The sequence below is a fragment of the Rhincodon typus genome, chromosome 46 (genome assembly GCF_021869965.1).
Source record: "Rhincodon typus isolate 14 chromosome 46, sRhiTyp1.1, whole genome shotgun sequence".
Taxonomy (NCBI): Eukaryota; Metazoa; Chordata; class Chondrichthyes; order Orectolobiformes; family Rhincodontidae; genus Rhincodon; species Rhincodon typus.
Window position 1 is genome coordinate 6994233 of NC_063377.1, and position 21865 is coordinate 7016097.

Sequence of the window (21865 nt, forward strand, 5' to 3'; positions counted from 1 at the left end):
GTTAGGGTGGATTGGCCGTGCTAAATTGTCCCGTAGTGCCCAGGGATCTGCGGGTTAGGGTGGATTGGCCGTGCTAAATTGCCCTGTAGTGCCCAGGGATGTGCAGGTTAGGGTGGATTGGCTGTGTGAAATGCAGGGTCACAGGGATTGGGTAGGAGGGTGGGTCTGGGTGGTGTGCCCTTCCTAGGGTCAGTGTGGACTCGATGGGCCGAATGGCCTGCTTCCACGCTGTCGGGGTTCCGTGATTCTACATCCCTGCTCCTGGATCCGACACCTCTCGCCGTGGAGGCTGGCCTACTGTTTGCCTTCTGGGCGAATTGGGCCAAAAAGTTCCGTTTCCATGCCGTGTGACTCCGCGGTGTCCCGGTCACGTTGCGGGTTCCTCAACCATTCGTCTCCGTCCCCTCCCTCCCTCCCTCCCAACGCGGGTGGCCATTGGTTTGCCCGCTGAACTGACCTCTGCCGCCCGTTTCAGTAACCACGAGGACGACGAGCTGAACCCGGGTCAGAAAGCCGAGCGGGAGAAGGACCGGCGCATGGCGAACAACGCGCGGGAGCGTCTCCGCGTGCGCGACATCAACGAAGCCTTCAAGGAGCTGGGCCGTATGTGTCAGCTCCACATGAAGAACGACAAGCCGCAGACCAAGCTCCTCATCCTCCACCAGGCCGTCTCCGTCATCCTCGGGCTAGAGCAACAAGTGAGAGGTAGGTGGCTCGCGGGTGGCGTGGTGGGGCCGCAGACCGGGAGGGCAGCACTGGGCACAGCGATGGTCTCAGGGAAGGGTCACCGGACCCGAATCGTTAACTCTGTTTCTTCCTTTGCAGAGGCTGCCAGACCTGCTGAGCTTTTCCAGGCAATTTCTGTTTTGTGTACAGCAATGGTCAAGTCAAGACACCATTGTCTTCCCAGACCATAGGGCTGCTCTGAAGTCTGATAACAGCGGGGAAGAAGCTGAGATAACAAGGTATAGAGCTGGATGAACACAGCAGGCCCAGCAGCATCAAAGGATCAGGAAGGCTGAAGTTTCGGGCCTGGACCCTTCTTCAGAAAACTTCTTCAGGAAGAAGCTGTTCTTGAATCTGTTTGTATGTGTGTACAAACTTTTACATTTTCTGCCCGATGGAAGAGACTATAACTAGGGGGGGTGGGGTTGGTCTTTGCCTTCCTGGGGCAGCGGGAAGTGGAGACTGAGTCATTGGATGGAAGGCTGATGGACTGGGCTGCGTTTGCACAACTCTATGTAGTTTCTTACGGTCTTGGGAAGAGTAGTTTCCATACCGGTCCATGATGCATTCAGATGGGATGCTTTCTATGGTGCACCTATAAAAATTGGTGGGCATGCCGAATTTCCTTAGCCTCCTGTGGTGCTTTCTTGACCGTTGCGCCCAACATGTGCAGACCATCACTCCCAGGAAATGGACGCTCTCGAACATCTCCAACTCAGTCCCGTTGATACATTGGTTAGCCCGTGCAGGGATTGGGAGATGATGTTGGGAACTGTAGGAAACATTGGTTACATCACCCCTAGAGTATTACATGCGGTTCTGCTCACTGTGCTTTGCAAAAGATATATGTGATTGCACTAGAGAGGGTGCAGGGGAAATTCACCAGGATGTTGCATGGGATGGAGGTTCTCAGCTAAGATGGGATAGACTGAGAGGTAGTAAGAACTGCAGATGCTGGAGTCACCGATAACGCAGTGCGGAGCTGGAGGAACACTGCAGGCCAGGCAGCAAGAGAAGCAGGACTGTTGATGTTTTGGGTCGGGACCCTTCTTCAGAAGCATCAACTCTCCCGCTCCTCTGACGCTGCCTGGCCTGCTGTGTTCCTCCAGCTCCACACTGTGTTATATATGGGATGGACTGGGTTTGTTTTCCTCGGAGCAGTGAAGGTTGGGAGGGAACCTGGGTTGTATAAGATGGTGAGGGACGTAGATAGGGCACTTATTCCATTCGTAGAAGGGTCAATAACCAGGGGGCATGGATTTAGGGTAAGACATAGGAGGGTTGAGGAGAATGTTTCTCACCTAAGAGGGGTGGTGGGAGTCTGGAATGCACTGCCTGAAATGATGGATGAGTCACAAACTCTCAAATATGTGGGCAGCATTGACTGGCATTGCTATAGCAATGGGCTGTGGGCTCGAGAGCTGGAAAAAATGAATGAATTCAGAGCTTTGTGGGCTGGCATGGACACAACAGGCCAAATGGCCCTCTTTGGAGCTAAGTGTGCCTCGGACTCTGAGGTGAGGTGTTCGGATCTCAACAAAGGGAATCTGCCATCTTTATCCAGGCTGGTCTGGGACTCTTGGGTAACACTGAGCAAAGGTTTCTTGTGTTCATCTGACAATGGAGAGGAGACTTGTGGTACAATTGTATTGTCCCTACCTCTGGGCTAGAAGACCCGGGTTCTAGTCCCACTCTGCTCTGGAGGTATGCCTGAATCGGACTGATTAAATTAGCTATGTTGGAGACTGTTCATAGTATGGAAAGAGGCCCTTCAGCCCATCATTTCTGCACTGGTCATCAAGCACCTATCCATTCTAGTTCCTTTTCCCAGCACTTGGACTGTAGCCTAGTACATTATAGCATTCCAAGTGCTCCTCTACGTACCACTTCAATGTCATAGAACAGTACAGCACAGTACAGGCCCTTCGGCCCACGATGTTGTGCTGAACTTTTACCCTAATCCTAAAGTCTATCTAGCCTCCACCCCTACCTTATACTATCATCCATATGCCTATCTAATAGCTGCTTAAATGCCCCTAATGAGGCCGACTCCACTACCCTCTCCGGCAATGAATTCCACGCCCCTACCACTCTCTGAGTAAAGGACCTACCTCTGACATCTCACCTATATCTACCTCCACTCACTTTAAAACTATGCCCCCTTGAAATAGCTACCTCCACCATCGGAAGAAGTCTCTGCCTGTCTACTCTATCTTTACCTCTGATCATTTTGTACACCTCTAACAAGTCACCTCTCATCCTTCGTCGTTCTGAAGAGAAAAGCCCTATCTCTCTCAACCTTTCCTCGTAAGACCTTCCCTCCATTCCAGGCAACATCCTGGTAAATCTCCACTGCACCTTTTCCAATGCTTCCACATCTTTCCTGTAATGAGGCGACCAGAACTGGACACAATACTCCAGATGTGGCCGAACCAGGCATTGAGGGTTCCTGGCTCTAGCACCCTTTCAGCTGTGGGTTCCAGATACCTCCACGCCCTCTGGGTGAAAAATCTTTCCTCAAATCCCCTCTCAACCTCCCGCACCCCGTCTTAAATCTCCACGAGTCTTCTGGCTCGGCTATTGACTTGTCTACTGAGGGGAAAAGCTTCTCCCTATCGACTGTGTCAATGCCCCTCATAATTTTGTATACACCCTCTCTGCTCGAAGGAAAACAACCCCAGCCTCTCTGGTCTCTCTCCATCGCTGAATCACTCCAGCCCAGGCAACATCCTGGTTAAATTCCTCTGAACCTTCTTCAGCACTATCACATACCTCCTACAGTGTGGGGACCAGAACTGCACACTGTACTCCAGCTGTTGTCTAGTTAAGGTTATATACAGCTCCATCATAACCTCATTTCCCTTTGTATTCAAAACCGCGACTGATCAAGGCAAGTTCCCCATATCCCTCCTTAGCCATCTTCTCAACCTCTCCTGCTACCTTCAAGGATCTATGGACACGTACATCAAGTTCCCTCTAATTCTCTATTTCCCAGAGTCCTAACATTCACTGTGTACTCCCTTGCCTTGTGAGTCACAGACTGAACAGACCCTTCATGCAACTCGTCCATGCTGACCAAATATCCTAAATTCATCTAGTCCCATTTGCCAGCATTTAGCCCATATCCCTCTAAACCCTTCCTCTACCCATCCAGATGCCTTTTAAATATTGTAATTGTACCAGCCTCCTCCACTTCTTCTGGCAGCTCGTTCCATACTCTCACCACCCTCTGTGAAAAAGTTGCCCCTCAGGTCCCTTTTAAATCTTTTCCCTCTCACCTTAAACCTATGCCCCTCTAGTTTTGGACTCCCCTACCCTGGGGGAAAAGACCTTGGCTATTCACCCTATCCATGCCCCTCATGGTTTTATAAGCCTCTATAAGGTCACCCCCTCAGCCTCCGACGCTCCAGGGAAAATAGCCCCAGCTTATTCAACCCCTCCCTATAGCACAAACCCTGTGGGTTTTAACTGTAGCTCAGTCCTTGGCAGCCAGGGTAAGCATGTTTGTGGGATGTGGGGGTCAGTGGCTGGGTGAGCATTTATTGCCCATCCCTAATTGCCCCTTGAGAAAGAGGGGGGTGAGCCACCATCTTGAACTGCTGCAGGCTCCCTTGTGGTGGCACGGTGGCATTAGGGAGACCATTCCAGGATTTTGATCCATCGAAAATGAAGGAATGGCCGATGTATTTCCAGGTCAGGATGGTGAGTGGCTTGGTGGGGAACTTGCAGGGGGTGGTGTTCCCATGTATTTGCTGCCCCTGTCCTTCTAGAGGGTACAATTCACGTGTTTGGAAGGTGCTGTCTGAGGAGCCTTGGGGAGTTGCTGTAGATGGTACACACTGCTGCGACTGAGCGTCGATGGTGGAAGGAGTGGGTGCTTGTGGATGTAGTGCCAATCCAAGGGGGTGCTGCTTTGTCCCTGGACGGTGTTCAGTTTCTCAAGTGTTGTCGGAGCTTCCCCCATCCAAGGCAAGTGGGGGGTATTCCCTCGCACTCCTGATGTGTGCCTTGTCAATTTTTGGGCGGCACAGTGGCTCACTGCTGCCTCACAGTGCCAGAGTCCCAGGTTCGATTCCACCCTCGGGCGACTGTGTGGAGTTTGCACATTCTCCCCGTGTCTGCGTTGATTTCCTCCAGGTGCTCCGGTTTCCTCCCACAGCCCAAAGATGTGCAGGTTAGGGTGGATTGGCCGTGCTAAATTGCCCATAGTGTTCACGGATGTGTAGATTAGGGGGATGGGTCTGGGTGGGATGCTCTGAAGGTCAGTGTGGACTTGTTGGGCCGAAGGGCCTGTTTCCACACTGTAGGGATTCTATGATCATGATCTAAGGCTTTGGGGGGAGTCAGGAGGGGAGTTACTCACTGCAGGATTCCCAGTATCTGACCTGCTGTTGTAGCCCTTGTATTGATATGGCTGGGTCCAGTTCAGTTTCTGGTCAGTGATAACCCCCAGGATAGTGGGGGAAATCAATGATGATAATGCCATTGAGTGTGATGGGGGAATGATTAGATTTCCTGTCAATGGTAGCCCCTAGGATGTTGATAGTTGGGGGTGGTAGAGGTTTCAGGCAATGGGAATGTCCTGCCTTCCCCTTTCTTTTTATTGTCCTTCCTGCACAAACTGTCCCTGTTGTGACCGATCCCATGGTCCCTCTCCTGTTCACCAATTTCCTTCTTCCACAATGAGGTCTCAATTGGTTCAGGTAATGCTTGACAGGAAGTCAGCTGGGGTGGGTGGCGGGGGCATTATGCAGGGGGAAGGAAAGTCTCACTGTTGGCTTTGCCCTCCGTCACAGAGAGGAATCTGAACCCAAAAGCTGCCTGCCTGAAGCGAAGAGAGGAAGAGAAGATTTCCAATGGCGAATCCACATCCACGCATCTGGTGGTTCATCAGGGAATTGGAGATTCCCCCAACCCCATGGGTCACATGTGAAGCAGGTAAATCCCACTCGGAACCAGCACCGTTTTAAGGAGTTGTGTGGAGGTTTGCATCGGGGGGGATGGTGTTCCCTTTGCGGTGCCAATTTGTAGTATGTTATTACCAGGCCCTCCAGGATAGGCCTCCATTCCTGGTGCACAGGAATTCAGGGAGAATGTTCCAGTTGATGGGAGCCATGGCTCATACAAAGCAAGAGCTTTTCTGTCCGACCATCTTAGCTGCTTCATCATCGAGTGTCACTCCATCAGAAGTTCTGAATGTTACTCAGACCACTTTTCAACTGTTTAAACATTGAAGCAGTCTGTGCCCACATGCCTGAGCTGACAAATGGTAGAGAACATTGACGCCATGCAAATGCCAGGCAGTGACCATCTCAAGAGAGAATCCAACCACCAGCCCTTGATGTTCAATGGTGTTACCATCACTGAATTCCCCACCCCACATCAACATCCTGGGGGTTACCATTGAGAGAGGATGTAACCATCGTCCCCTTGACAATCAGTGGTGTTACCATCACTGAATCTCCCCACTATCAACATCCTGGGGGTTACCATTGAAAGGGAATCTAACCATTGCCCTTTGACATCCAGTGGTGTTATCGTCACTGAATCCCCCCCTGCACTGTCAACATCCTGGGGGTTACCATTAACCAGAAACTGAGAACTATACCAGTTGTATAAATACAATGGCTACAAAAACAAGTCAGAGGCTGGGAATCCTGCAGCGAGTATTTCCCCTCCTGACCCCGCACACGCACACGCACACGCACACGCACATCCACTCACACTCTCACACGCACACTCACACGCACACGCACATCCACTCACACTCTCACACGCACACTCACACACACTCTCACTCTCACACACACACACACACACACACACACACACACACACTCTCACTCTCTCTCTCTCTCTCTGTCTCACACACACACACACTCTCTCTCTCTCTGTCACACACACTCACACACACTCACTCTCTCTCTCTCTCTCTCACACACTCTCTCTCTCACACACACTCACACACACACTCACACACACACTCACACACACACACACTCACACACACACTCTCACACACACTCTCTCTCTCACACACACACACATTCACTCTCACGTACACTCTCTCACACACACACTCTCTCTCTCACACACACACACACACTCTCACTCTCACGTATACTCCCTCACACACACTCACACACACTCTCTCTCTCTCTCTCTCACACACACACTCACTCACTCACTCACTCACTCACTCACTCACTCACACTCTCTCTCTCTCTCTCACACTCTCACACTCACACACACTCACACTCACACACACACGCGCCTATCTCACTATCGACAAGGCAGGAGTGTGAGGGAATACTCCCCCCCCACCCCACCTCAACTTGCCCTGGTTGGGGGCAGCTCCAACAACGCTCGAGAAGCTCGATACCATCCAGGGACAAAGCATCCCCCCGCCCCCCGGATTGGCACCACATCCACAAGCACCCATTCCCTCCGCCACCGATGCTCAGTCGCAGCAGTGTGTACCGCCTACAATGACTCCCCCAAGGCTCCTTAGACAGCACCTTCCAAACCCGGGACCTCTGTCCCTTAGGAGGACAAGGATTAGAGGGTCCACAATGTAAATATGTTTGGAACAAAGACACCCAGGTCTCGTTGCAGCGAGTGAACTTACCCTCCCCTCCTCTATCGCATACATTGTCCAGCCACACCCAGGTTGTCCCCTCCTACCTACTGGCCAGCTCAGTGGGCGGATATGATGCGTAGTGATGTGATGCCACTACAGTGGATGCCCAAATGCCATTCATCGCTGCATGTGTACCCTGGCTGATTAGTTGATCTTTGTCCTGTTCGCTGGCAACGTAGCTTCGACTGAGCCTGTGGAACGCTGAATTGGATGCGTCGGTGGTGCTTTGGTGGGGGCGCCAGGAAAATGCAGTCTTTTTTTGTTGTTGCCTAGTTCCGCCCATCTTCCTAACTGGTCTTCCTTTCTCCTTCCCTATCCCCCCCCCCCCCACCCTGACACTCTCATTTCAGGAAACGCTGGGACCCAGGCGGTCTTCACGAATTTCGCAAAGGGTTTGGAGCCCCCCCACCTTCCCCTCCCCAACCAATTTCCCTCCCCACCCCACCCCCCACTTCTCCCCCTAGTTGTTGTATAAGACGCTGTTGGAGCCATATTCTGGATTGAGGCAGATCCCAGATTCCATTTTCTTTTTGGTTAGTCGCTTGACTGGAATCTGCAGCGGGTCTTGGGAGGGTGGGGGGTTGTTGTTGTCGTGGGGGGGAACAACCGTTTCCCTTCCATCGCTGCCAACTGCCCCATCTGGGTCAAAGCTCCGCTCAGTCTTTTCTCTTAGTATAATTCGTCTTCTTTCCTACTGAAAGGGGAATGTCTCCATATTGTGCGAACGTGCAGAAAACTGTGTGGCTGTCTTCTTAAACCTTGGGCCCAAGATGAGGAGAAGTCTTCAACCCAGAGAGCGGGGGAGCCTGTGGAATTCTCTGCCGCAGAGAGCGGTCAGGGCCGAAAGACTGAATGTTTTCGGGAAGGAATTGGATTGTAGCTCCACAGGGATCGAAGGGGTCACTCAAAGCAGGAATAGGGGACTGAGTTGGATGGTCAACCTGTTGAGGTTGTAGACATGCTCGCTAAGCCGTCTACAACTTCCTCTACAACCCGAGCTACAAATCTTCTCGAAAACTTGAGATTGACTTGTTGATTGGCAGGGCAGGCTCGAAGGACCGAGAAGCCTACTCCTGCTCCCCATTTTCTATGTTTCTCAGTTGCATCCTGGAGCTGTAGATGCTCCTTATACAGGGAGGGGCGGTGAGGATATGGTATTGGGGGGGCTACCGGTCGTTATGGAGAGGGTTTTTTTTTTATTAGCAGCGTTGCAGCAAGCGAGAAGAGAGGTGACTGAAGCAGGGTGGCGAGACGTTTTAAACTAAAACCTTACCGCTGTTCACCCTATCCTTGCCCCTCATGATTTTGTAAACCTCTATGAGGTCACCCCTCGGCCTCTGATGCTCCAGAGAAAATATCCCCATTCTATTCAGCCTCTCCCTATAGCGCAAAGCCTCCATAATCCGTGTAAATGTTTTCTGAACCCTTTCAAGTTTCACAACATCCTTCCCATGGCAGGGAGACAAGAATTGAATGCAGCATTCCCAAAGTGGCCTAACTAATGTCTTGTACAGCCGCAACATGACCTCCCAACTCCTATACTCAATGCACTGACCAATAAAGGCAAGCGTACCAAACACCTTCTTCACTACCCTGTCTACCTGTGACTCCGCTTTCAAGGAACTATGAACCCTCAACCCCAGGTCATTCTGTTCAGCAACACTCCCCAGGACCTTACCATTAACAGTGAAATCCAGAATTCTCATTGTCACCGAGTCTCTCAGACCAGGGGAAATGCCCCTTAGCATTCTTCCTGTCCAGCCCCCTCAGGATTTTATATTTGCCAATAAGATCACAGAATTGTTACAATGCAGCTTCAGCCCATCTGTTCGCACCAGCACTCTGAATGAGTGTTAGTGCCAATCTCCTGCCATTTTCTCACAACCCTGCGCACTCTTGCCTTTTAACTAACCACCATTGACTCTGCCTCACGCTCGCTGTGTGAACATTTATTTTCTTGCCTCGTATTTGCTGCTTTAAACCTGCGCCGTCCGCTTCTCGATTCTCCCCCCCCCTTGTGAAGGGGAATGTTTTCATCCCGTCTACTCTGCCCAAGCCATTGCGAGATGTTGTGAACTCACGTGTGAACCTCCTCCAAAGGAACCAATCCCCCACTTCTCCAATCAATTGTCATGGCTTTGTCCTCGCAAGCATCTTCCGCACTCCCACCTCTCAGTCTGCCAAATGCCAGTTAAGGCTAATCTGTCTCACGGTTCATCCTGCACTCTGTCCTAAACCTCTTACGTTGTAGCAGCAATCTGGTCAAGGACATGTTCTCTAAGACCTCCACGTGACTTTGTAAATGTCTTCCTTCCCAATATACTATCCTTTTGAAAGTTCCCATTGAATCCACGTGAGCAATAGGAACAGCGGTAGGCCATCGCGCCTGCTCCATCATTCAATAAGATCGTGGCTGATCTTTTCGTGGACTCAGCTCCACTTACCTGCCCGCTCACCATAACCCTTAAATCCTCTACTGTTCAAAAATCTGTCTTTGTCTTTAAAACACGCAACAAGGTAGCCTCACTGAGCAGGGAATTCCACAGATTCCCAACCCTTTGGGTGAAGAAGTTCCTCCTCAACTCAGTCTGAAATCTGCTCCCCATTATTTTGAGGCCATGCCCCCCTAGTTCCAGTGGAAACAACTTCCCTGCTTCTATCTTATTTACTCCCTTCATAATTTTATATGTTTCAATAAGATTCTCCCTCTCATTCTTCTAAACTGATAGGAGGAGGCAATAGCCTAGTGGTATTATCGCTGGACTGTTAATCCAGAGACCCGGATAACATTCTGGGGACCCAGGTTCGAATCCTTCAATAAAATATCTGGAATTAAGGATGTAATGATGACCGCGAATCCATTGCCAATTGTCAGGAAAAACCAACCTGGTTCACTAATGTCCTTTAGGGAAGGGAACTGCACGTGACTCCAGACCCACAGCAATGTGGTTGACTCTGAACTGCCCTCTGGGCAATTAGGGATTGACATTAAATGCTGCCGAGCCAGCGACACCCTCCTCCCAAGAATGAATAAAGGGGAAAAAAAAATCTGCTTCCACTTACAGTGCATTGGGTTCTGGGCTCAAAGCAACTTTGTTGTTTTAAAAGTTACTTTCATAGATTCCTTTGCCAATTGCCTAAATTCAGTCTGGGGTGCTCAGTGGGAACAAATTCTTAGTTAGTACCAACAAAACCCTGTATAATTTTGAACACACCTGCCTGTCCTGCCATTACATTCTTAGCTCTGGGCTGACTGTCCCCTGCTTTCTACATTGACTGTTTTAACTCTCTCTCTCTCTCTATGCGGTGAGGCAATCCCTTCACTTCTGAAAGCTTGTGGAGGGACACAGGGGTTAGTATGTCTCTCTCTGTCCGCCTGCACCGTGCGGATGTGAAGGAGTCAACCTCACGGCCCACGCAAATCCTGGCCTTTTCCGATGTAGCTGCTCGGATTAAATATTAGACCACAAAACACAGGAGTTGAAGTAAGCCATTCGGCCCAACGAGTCTGCTCCGTCAGCCAATGGAATCGCAGCCAATCTTCCATTTGAACATCACGTTCTTGCATCATTCCTGTAACGTATCCTGGAACAAGATGCACGGCTAAAAGCCCAAAGGAGCAGGCCATTCAGCCCATCAGGCTTGCTCCACCACTCAATGAGGTGGTATCTGATCTGATCCTCCTCAATGCTGTCTTCTTGTTTTGATCCCCTCGCTGATTTGCAATCTACCTCAGCCCTGAATATCCTTAATGGCCCAGCCTCTGCCATAAAGAATTCCACAGATTCCACTACCCTCTGAGAGAAGGAATTCCTCCTCATCTCTGTCTACCTCAGTCCGAAACTGGGGCAGTTACCTAATGGTGCAGGGGGCATCTCGGCTCAGAGAACCAGGTGTGACTGGAGACCAAACCTGAGACCGTACAAACGTCGTGATTGGGAGCAGGAAAAGGTCATTTGGCTCCTTGAGCGTGCCAGTCGCTAAGCTTGTGGCTTATCAAAGGGAATGGGGGAGGAAGTGGGGAACAGGAGATTGCGTTGGATGATCAGCCAACAACATAACCAAATGGCCTGCTCCTGTTTCTTTAATTGTGACCTTGACAACACATCCCAGCCACGTGGTGTTATCGTGAGACTGTTAATCCAGAGGCTCAGGGGACCTGGGTTCAAATCCCACCACGGTTTGAATTCAATAAAAATCTGGAATTAAGAGTCTAACGATGACCCACAGATCCATTGTCAGAAACACCCATCTGGTTCACTAATCTCCTTTAGGGAAGGAAACTACCATCTTTGCCCGGGCTGGCCTACATGTGACTCCAGACCCTGGAAGACTCTCAGCTGTCCCATCTGGGCAATTAGGGATGGGCAATAAGTGCTGGCCTGGCCAGAGATGCCCACATCCTGTGACTGAATTTTAAAAAATGACCCAGATTACCTTCGACTCCATTATCTACCTCTGCCTTAAAAAATAAAGTCCCATTCCTCCACTGCTCCATGAATGAAAGGGTGTTCCAAAGGCCCTCTTTGTCGGGGTGATTGGAAATATTCTCCTCACCTCCATCGTTAACGAGAGACACGCACATGCCTTGGCAGTAAAACCCATTCCTTCAATATGGCACAACCACCGATTTGGATCACCAGAGAAGCTTCAGAGGTTCCCCTCCGACTCGCTAACTCCTTCACTCCCGGTGGACGAAAGACGTAGGAGCAGAAGTATGGCCGTTCAGCCCGTCAGGTCCGCTCCGCCATTCGGGGAGACCGTGGTTGATCTGATCATTCTCATCATGGCTTCTTAGGATTGAAATCCTGGAACCTCTCCCTCTCTCTCGCTCTCTCTCTCTCCCCCCCCCCCCTTTCCTCCTCCTCGAGCGTCTTCGCCCTGTGTAGATTCAAGATGGCGGCTTACCACCTTGCTGCAGGGCAATGGCCCATGGCTGCGATAATTCGAGAAGGGGTAGCTTGTGAAAACATTATCTGGGGAACACCAGGGAACAGGATTCCAAGTGTCACTCCCCCAACCCACGATACTCCTGAATCTAGGATTGCCTCTGCTGCTTTTCTCCCCCACCCCCCACCACTCCCCCTTCCACCCCCCCGCATTTCCCCCACCCGCTCCATCCCGTCAAAGGCTGCAGGAAATGAAGACGAGCCTCTATGCCTTAAATAAAGGTGACCGGCTGATTTGCTCTTTCATGAGTCGATTTGACAGACTTATACATGGCGTGAGTTGATTTGGGATGGAGTTGTAGGGGGGGTGGGTGGGTGGTGCGAAGATTGGGGATAAAATGGATAAAGCCGTAAATTGGAACAGAAAATGCCGGTGAGTGCCTGGTCTCGGTCTGAAAGAACGGGCTAGCTTGTTGACCGGAGACTCTCTATTTCGGCTGAAGCAGCGTCTCACCGGGACCAGGTGGGAGAACAAGTTTCCCGTTTTTCCAACCACGAGCGTTTCGCTGAACATTGCCCGGCTTTCCCAGAGGGAGCAGAAAACGCGACCTGCCTTGCTTTCGTTACGATTATTCCGAAAACAGCAAAAGAGGCCACGCCATCTCAGGAACCATTTCCCCGAAGGGTACAAAAATTGAGGAATATGGCGACTCCTTGGGAGAAGCTAATCACGGAAAGGAGTGCAAGTAATTTAAAGAAAAAAGAATTGAAATCCAACTTATTTTTTGCTATTTCTAAGGTTTTATACAATGGTAATCTTTCTTAAAAAAAAACTGCAAAATGAATTGAAAATATTACTCTTCATAGGTATTCGATATTTACAAAGAAATTTGGAGCAAAACTAATAAGTTTCTAAGTTTACTATTTTATGTAGATGGACTGTAGGGCTCTTTTTTTATTTTAGTGAGACTGTTTTATTGATGCTGTACACACAGTCATGTTAAGAAAAAAAGAAGGGGTCTGTTGGTGTTTGCTGCAGTTCAGCCTGTGCTTGTGGTCACTGGAGTGAAAGGGGGCTTTGCTTTTAAAGTTCAGGAGCACTGTCGTTGTATCTGGGAGTCTGTGGTGTAGTGGTAACCTCAATAGTGCTAGTAAATCCAGAGCCCCTCTAGGGTACTTGGGTTTGAATCCTGCCACAGTAGATGACCAGTTTTTCAGGGGAAGAACTGAACTCTATACGTTTAAAAGCTCTGGTGAAAAGTGATTTAGACTCGAAGCGTCAGCTTGCTCTCCGTCCACGGATGCTGCCCAACCTGCTGTGATCTCCGGCATTTTTTTGTTTTCAGTAGAGGTCTGCAGGTCCTTTGGCCCAACTTGTCCATGCTGCCCACTTTTCACAATTTAACCTAGTCCCATTTGCCTGTGTTTGGTCCATATCCCTCCATATCTGTCCCATCCATGTACCTGCCCAAATGTTGCTTAAATAATGAAATTGTACTCTCTTCCACTGCTACCTCTGGTTGCCCATTCCAGACACTCACCACCCTCTGTGTGGGGAAAAAAAATTGACTCCTCTGGACCCTATTGTATCTGTCCCCTCTAACACTTAACCTATGCCCTCTAGTTTTAGATTCCCCTACCCTGGGGAAAAGCTGTTGACTGTCTTACCTTATCTATGCCTCTCATGATTTTATAGACGTCTATAAAGGTCACCACCTCAGTCTCCTACATTTCAGGGAAAAAAGTCCCAGCCTCTTCCTATGACTCAAATCTTCTAGTAGCAACCTAATAAATCTTTTCTGCACTCTTTCCAGTTTAATAATATCCTTTCTATCATAGGTGTAACAATTGTTGGAAAAACACCTTTTGGGGAAGGGAATGTAACATCCTTACCTTGCTTTGGCCTACATGTGAATACAGATCCAAAGCAATGTGGTAGACTCTTTAACTGCCCAGTGGGAAATGACCCAAACAGGCTGCCTGATTTAATGAATAAATGCAGGTCCAGCCCACACCTTGAGATCCAAGACAAGAAAGGGAGAGGTATATGGTACAATACCATTCCCCTTCTCCTTTCCTGTGCATTAGGGTACAGTAACCAATTACCTAGAGTAAAGTGGACCCTAGCATCCCAGCAGATGCTTCTGAGAAGGTTTTTTCTCAGACTGGGGAGCAGGGGAAAGATTGGGCCTCCTGCAACTTCTCCCTTCATCTGCTCCCCAAGCGGGGGGTAGTCACAACAGCTGACGTCCACTGTTCTAGTCAACCTCGGTTAGCAGAACAGACGCTGGGATCAAAGCTGATTTCCCCCGCCTGCCTCTGTAGTCCCATAAGATGAGATCGGCTTAATGTCCCATCAATGTGAGAGTACCGTGTCTGACACTGCAGCTTGCCAGTGAAGAAAGAGGGAGATACTGGGCCCTATCAATCACACATTAGCTTCCATCATACAAGCTCTATGTTGCTGACAGATTCACTGATTTAGTTACAATGGGGAAGCAAGCTATTTGGCCCATCGATTCCACACCAACCTACCTTATCCCTGTCACCCTGCATTTCCCATGGCCAATTTATCCTAACCTGCTCATCTCTGGACACTAAAGGGCAATTTAGCACAGCCAATTCACCCTAACCTGCACATCCCTGGGCACTATGGGACAATTTAGCATGGCCAGTCCACCCTAACCTGCACTCCCTGGGCACTACGGGGCAATTTACCACGGCCAACCCACCCTAACCTGCACATCTTTGGACTGTGGGAGGAAACCAGAGCACCCAGAGGAAACCCACGCAGACATGGGGAGAATGTGCAAACTCCACACGGACAGTCGCCCGAGGGTGGAATCGAACCCGGATTCCTGGCGCCGTGAGGCAGCAGCGCTAAACACTGAGCCACCGTGCCCCCATTCCGCAGCAATTTCCCACAGTAGGTAGGGGGATTGCGCGGGAGCATTTCAGAGGTAAGAAGGTCTGAGTTCGAAACCTTGACATTTGTTTATCCCACAGGATCTCTGGGCTGTCATGGGGTGTGGGGGTTAAAGTCTGCCAGAGAAGGCCACCATATTGCCGCATTGGCATCTCTGCCAAAGTGCCAGTTGTCACTGTCAACGCCAAATACTGTGGGTCGTTTTGGGAGGGCAGGGTGGGTGGGGCTTTCTGACTGTTCAAACCCGAGCCACACCATCTCTGGAAAATGCCACTCGCCCGTCTTAAGATCACAAGGTAAATGCAGAACTAGGGGAAGTGACCACGCAGCGACGAGTCTGAGAGAGTGGCCCCCACATCACAGGTTGCATCGAGGCAGTGCATGGTCTGAGAACGCCGGAGGGACAAGTGTAGAGTGGAACGGGCGTGTCGGCCGTGCCTTGGCGAAACCAAACAGCGCTATCCTCGTGTCTCGACGCCCTGCACCATCTTGCTTTTGGAGCAGGGCTTGAGGGATGGGCTGGGTAGGGAGGGGGTTATTGCTGGGTTTGGGGGGGGGGGGGCGGGGGGGGGGTGGGGTGTGCCAGTTGCGCGACCATATTTGATGACCACAAGTGTTTACTCCAGCACGACGAAAGGTTAGGTTTTGTGTTTTACAATTTTGAGGAGAAACAAACTTTTTGTATGTTTTCAATGGCAATAAAAAGAGATTTTATAAAACAAACCGACCCATGGGGCTGGTGCTTTTTGTTTTGCGTTAAGATTTGAGACGTTGGCACCTGTGACTGAAACAGCTGGGAATGGTGTCCAGGTTACAGGGAGTCCCCTATTTACGAACGTCCGACTTACACACGCCCGTACGTACGAACGCATTGCCAAACAGGAGTCTAATTTTAAAGATCGGATGCATAAATATTTCCCATACTTAGGAATAGCTCTGTTATTTCATCCTGCATTGCGTTCCATCTTGCATACAAATCGATTTGCAAACGGTATGCACCCCAGGGACTGCTTAACCAGGCAGCACTTTCTATTTGTGGGATGTTGCTGGCAATGTTCAGCATTTGTTGCCCATCCTTAGTTGAACGAGTGGCTCGGGCCATTTCAGAGGGCAGTTAGGAGGTGATGCCATTGCTGTGGACTCATGTTCAGGTGCAGACTGGTCAATTTCATTTCCACATTAGAGAATCCAATGGGGTTTTTTTTTCTAATGATTATCAATGGTTCGGGGGCTGATGGTGGGACCCAGGTAATGTTCTGGGCACCCAGATTCAAATCCCACTACGGCAGATGGTGGAATTTGAACTGGAATTGAGAGTCTAGTGATGACCATGAATCCATTGTCAATTGTTGGAAAAGCCCATTTGGTTCACTAATGTCCTTTAGGGAAGGAAACTGCCATTCTTACCTGGTCTGGCCTACATGTGACTCCAGACCCACACTAATGTGGTTGACTCTGAACTGCCCTCTGGGCAATTAGGGATGGGCAATAAATACTGGCCTGACCAGTGATCACAGGATCCCTACAGTACAGAAGCAGGCCAACTGGTCCAATGAGTCCACACTGAACCTCGAAACAGCATCCCACCCAGACCCACATTATCCCCCGGCTAGTCCACCTAACCTGCACATCCTGGACACTACGGAGCAATTTCTCACGCCCAATCCACCCTAACCTGCACATCCCTAGACACTATGGGACAATTTAGCATGGCCAATCCACCCTAATCTGCACATCTTTGGACTGTGGGAGGAAACCGGAGCACTGAGGGTGCCCATTCAGACACTGGGGGAGAATGTGCAAACTCCACACCGACACAGTCACCCGAGGGTGGAATTGAACCCAGGTCTCTGGTGCCATGAGGCAGCAGAGCTAACCACTAAGCCACAGTGATACCCTAATAATAATATTTCCCTACTTTAAGAAACCTACTTTAGTTACCTACTTTCCCACTAAGTTTGTCAAAACTCATTGTCATTTGGAACAGCTTCCTTTAATTGCTTTGTTTGGGGTTCCACTTTCATCAGTATCTCATCAGAACTCTCCTTAATAAAGCTAAGTGTCATTGAACCCCAGCGAATTTGACCTCCATCTCACTTGATTTTACAACATCTGGACACCTTGCAGCCTGTAACTGTTCTTTTTTAAAGAATCCAACTCCAGTTACTGTGTTAGGGTCTACCGGGAGGGGCATCTGCATTGCAGAGTGATGTCAACGGCATGGGTTCGACGTCTCATACCATGAAGGAGTCTCAACCTCTCCTCTCACATGAGGTGTGGTGACCTTCAGGTTAGACCACCATCAGTCTCCATTTCTGTAATGAGAGATCAGCCCTATAGTCAGGTAAGACTATGGCAGCTTTACCTTCTTAAAAGTTCTAGAATTGCTCGCACCACCGTCTGACACAAGCCATTGCGTTCCTTAGCCATCTGCAGCTGATTTTCCTTCTCTTCCTGATTCTGTGAACACTCTTCCCTGGGGGCTACCCTCAAGCGTTAGACTTGCACGATAACCTGACTGTGGTGTTACTGGGTGCCTACAGGCAAAGCTGCTAAATCGCCCCACATTCACTGCCTCAACTGAAGAATGCTTTTCATAACCAGAGAGAGCTACACTTCAAGTCTGCTACGAGCTTTCTTTGGGATCAAAGAGGAGTTGCACTGGACTCAAGAGAAGTGAACTCTCTTTCTTTCTCCACAGACGCTGCCAGACCTGCTGGGTTTTTCCTGATACTTGCGGTTTTCATTTCAGATACCCAGCAGTACTTTGCTTTTACAGGTTGGGAATCCTTTATCCAAAAGACCAGCTGCTTTTCTGAGTTAAAGGATACTTTCAGTTTTCACAAACTATGTTTCGATGCTAACAGTTAGAAATTCGCAGCCAATATATAAAGATCTGGAGTGGTATTTTGGAAAGGATTATGCTGGTTTTACTTATATCAAATTCTCTCCTCCACTGCTATCAATTTATTACAAACATAACATACAGAGATCTGACCTTGACAGAATATCAGAATGGTCCTAAAAGTGAAGTTTTCTTTTTCTAAAGAGCCTGAACAGACCTGTAGATTTGCTGACTTCTGTCCCTTTAGAAACAATTTCTACTTTTAAGTCCGTTTGGTCCAGGACAAGTTTCCCAAATAACAGCATGATGCCAGAAATGCATACCCAACTCAACGACTATTGTGAGCGAATTTCTTCAGGAACGTGCCTTTCTCTCTTCGCCACTTAAATAACTCCACAGAGGCCAGTATCCTGTCACCAAGTCACCCTTTATTTATACATGGAAAATCATTGACAGTGATCCAGCTCCCCCACATGCCCCCTGTCCCGAGCCAGCTCTCAGAGTGAACAGAACCTCTGACGCTCCTGTTTATATCTGCTGGCCAGGACTCCCTGATTGGACCAGATTAACAGCTCCAGTCCGGACGCACACAACCACTACAGCACTCACCATCCTGACTTGGAAACATACTGCCATTCCTTCAGTGTGGCTGGGTCAATATCCTGGAACTCCCTCCCTAAGGGCATTGTGGGTCTATCTACAGCATACAGACTGTGGAGGTTCAAGAAAGCAGTTCATCACCACCTTCTCAAGGGGCAACTAGGGACGGGCAATAAGTACTAGCCAGCCAGTGACGCCCACATCCCATGAAAGAATAAAAAAAATTTTCACAGCCCCATCACTCACTCAGTACAAAGGACGGCTCCTGCGTTCGTTCACTTCGACTGGTATTCTTCTCTGTTTTTTCTTCTTTTCCACTTTTAGTTTGACTTTAGTTACGTGCTTTACTTACTTATGGTTATGTACAGGACATTGGTTAGGGCCACTTCTGGAATACTGCGTTCAATTCTGGTCTCCTTGCTACAGGAAGGATGTTGTGAAACTTGAGAGGGCTCAGAAAAGATTTACAAGGATGTTGCCAGGTTTGGAGGGTTTACGCTATAGGGACAGGCTGAATAGGCTGAGGCTATCTTCCTTGGAGCGTCAGAGGCCGAGAGGTGACCTTATTGAGGTTTATAAAATCATGAGGGGCATGGATAACGTGAATGGCCAAGGTCTTTTCCCCCAGGGTAGGGGGAGTCCAAAACTAGAGGGGCATAGGTTTAAGGTGAGAGGGGAAAGATTTAAAAGGGACCAAAGGGCAACTTTTTCACACAGAGGGTGATGCGTGTATGGAACAAACTGCCAGAGGAAGTGGTGGAGGTGGGTACAGTTACAACATTTCAAAGGTATCTGGATGGGTATATGAATAAGAAGAGTTTAGAGAAATACAGGCCAAGTGCCAGCAAATGGGACAAGATTAATTTAGGATAGACTGGTTGGCATGGACGAGTTGGGCAAAAGGGTCTGTTTCCGTGCTGTGCAACTCCATGACTATGATCTGCTGAGTTTCTCCAGCTCTTTCTGTTTTTGTTTCAACTTTGCAAAGGCCTGTTTGTGGATTTGGGAAGTTGGGGGTGGGTCAGAACCGGTCTGTCCACAGTTCACGAATCGTGAGATCACAGGGCGGGGTGGGGGGAAACCTCCAGGGGAGACGTGGTTTGTTAAGCAATTCAAAACATTGCAAGACCCAACTCTGTAAACAGCTTGTGGATGAATGTATATGCAGCATACAAGGCAACGGAGACTTTCCCCGCCTACAGGACGGTGGGTGAGTTTCACAGCTTAAATGTTTGCCAATCCCACCCGGTCTTATCTCTGTGAAAGAGCAAGACGTCAGGACTCGCTTAGCCTATGCAACTTTGCTTTTCTTAAAATAGCGAGTGGTTTCGCAACCCACTGAGTCTGTGATAAATCACCAAAGAGTGTCTTTGAAAGTTGAATTTCGTGCCTAAAGCTGGCTTGGACTTTCTCCTGACTCACTCGCAGAGATCGAGAAATGGGGCCTAACCCTAACCCTCCCTGACACTGGTGGTTGGTGGGCTGGGGTAGTGTTGAAGGGGCAGTTTCGCAAGTAGCCTCACCATCTGAGACAAAGCAAGCAGATGATCTGGAGGTTTCCAACACGTATTGGCATCGAGAAAGTGCACGTACAGCCAGGAGAGCAGGGCGCCGACAGCTTGGGGTCATCAGCAATGCCATCCACAGTTAACTAGCTTCCCCAGCATTTGCAGCCTGCCATTAAAAAGAAAGGGGATGGCAGTGGTTGCGTGGGTGGGGTGTTTGGGACATTAATTAATGTTCAAATGTTAACACATAATCAAAGCACAACAGAGTGCAGGAGGCCATTCATCCCATTGCTTTCATGATAGCTCATTGAAATTTGCAATCAAATTGTCTCGTTCAAACAATCCATCTTTCTCCCTGCACTCCTGCTCCCTCCCCCTCACTCTACACCTCCCACTCCCTCTCTCCACTTCTACCTACTCCCTCCACTTTGAGCTCATACTTTCCACCCTCCACAGCTCCTACCCTACTCTCTTCCTCTCCCCTCCTCCTCCCCCTCACTGTTTCTACATTCCCCCCCATCCGCCCTCTCTCCCCACCCTTCCTCTGCCCCAGATCCTCTTCCCTCCCTAACCTATCCCTCCTCACCATTCTTCTTCATCCCCTCCCCTCTTCCCTTCTCCCCTCCTCTTCCCTCCTGCCTCTCACCAGACCACCCTCCTGCTTTCTTCCACCTGTCTCCCTCCCTCCACCCTTCCTCACTCTCCTTTTCCCCCACCCTTTCTCACCCTCCCTTCACCCCCCCAGCCCAATCTCTCCCCAATATTAACCCCTTCTCGATTCCTCCATACTTGCCCCTCTTTCCAGCCTGTTCCCAACTCCAACCTTCCACCCTACCTCTCCATACCCCTTTTCCTACCTCAACCTTCTCCTTTCCCCTACCATCTCCCACACCCCAACCCTCCTTCCACTCCCCCTCCCAATTTCACTGCCCCCAACCCACTCACCTCCTACCCTGCACCCCACACCCCTTTCCCCCTTTGCCCTGCTCCACATTCCCTCCTTTCACCCCAAGCCCTCACCCTCAATCCCCTCCTTTCCCCATCTCTCCCCTCATCCCATCTCCCTCCTCAACCCCATCTCCTCCTACCCCCATCGTCCCCTTCAACACCCATCTCCTCACTCAACCCCCAAACCCATACCTACACCCATCACCCCCACCCCAATCCCCCCCCCCCCCCCCCCCCCCCCCCCCCCCCCCCTCACCCCCCATCTCACCCCTCAACCCCCATCTCCCCTTTCTATCTACCCCTCACCCCCATGTCCCCCTCACGCACATCATTCCCCCACCCCAATCTTCCCCCCACCTCCATCACCTCCCTCAAACCTCATCTCCCTCCTCACCCCCATCTCCCCTTCAGATCTCTCCCATCACCCCCATCTCGCCCCTTAGACCCATCTGGCCCCATTACCCCCTCACCCCCATCTCCCCCTTACTCCATCTCTACCCTCAACCCCCCTCCCCACTCAACCCCCATTTCTCCCCACTCAACTCCAACCCCAACTCCCTTCCCCATGTTGCCCTGACCCCCATCTCTCCCCTCACCCCTACCTCCCCCCTCAACCCCCATACCCCTAACCCCCTCAACCCCCATCTCTCCTCTCAACCCGCATCTCCCCTCCCCGTTTCCCCTCATCCCCCATATCCCTACCTCCCCCCCTCAACTCCATACCCCTACCCCCGCTGAGTGGGGAGAAATGGGGGCCGAGTGGGGAGGGGGGTAGAGGGGCGC

The 21865-nt window shown here is 50.1% G+C and overlaps 2 protein-coding genes across 6 annotated transcripts in view; both read left to right on the forward strand.

Annotated features, from left to right (window-relative positions):
• Positions 1-8380, forward strand: part of LOC125487874 (transcription factor 12-like) — a 49870-nt gene extending 41490 nt beyond the window's left edge. For all 3 annotated transcript variants that reach the window (XM_048620362.1, XM_048620363.1, XM_048620364.1), the window contains exons 11-13: positions 476-705; positions 5523-5664; positions 7717-8380. In XM_048620362.1, coding sequence (XP_048476319.1) covers positions 476-705; positions 5523-5659 — 367 coding nt within the window. In that variant the 3' untranslated portion in view covers positions 5660-5664; positions 7717-8380. The remainder of the gene's footprint in view (positions 1-475; positions 706-5522; positions 5665-7716) is intronic.
• The window catches only part of cgnb (cingulin b), a 151354-nt gene that overhangs the window by 13628 nt on the left and 115861 nt on the right, over positions 1-21865 (forward strand). The gene's annotated exons all lie outside the window — the stretch shown is intronic.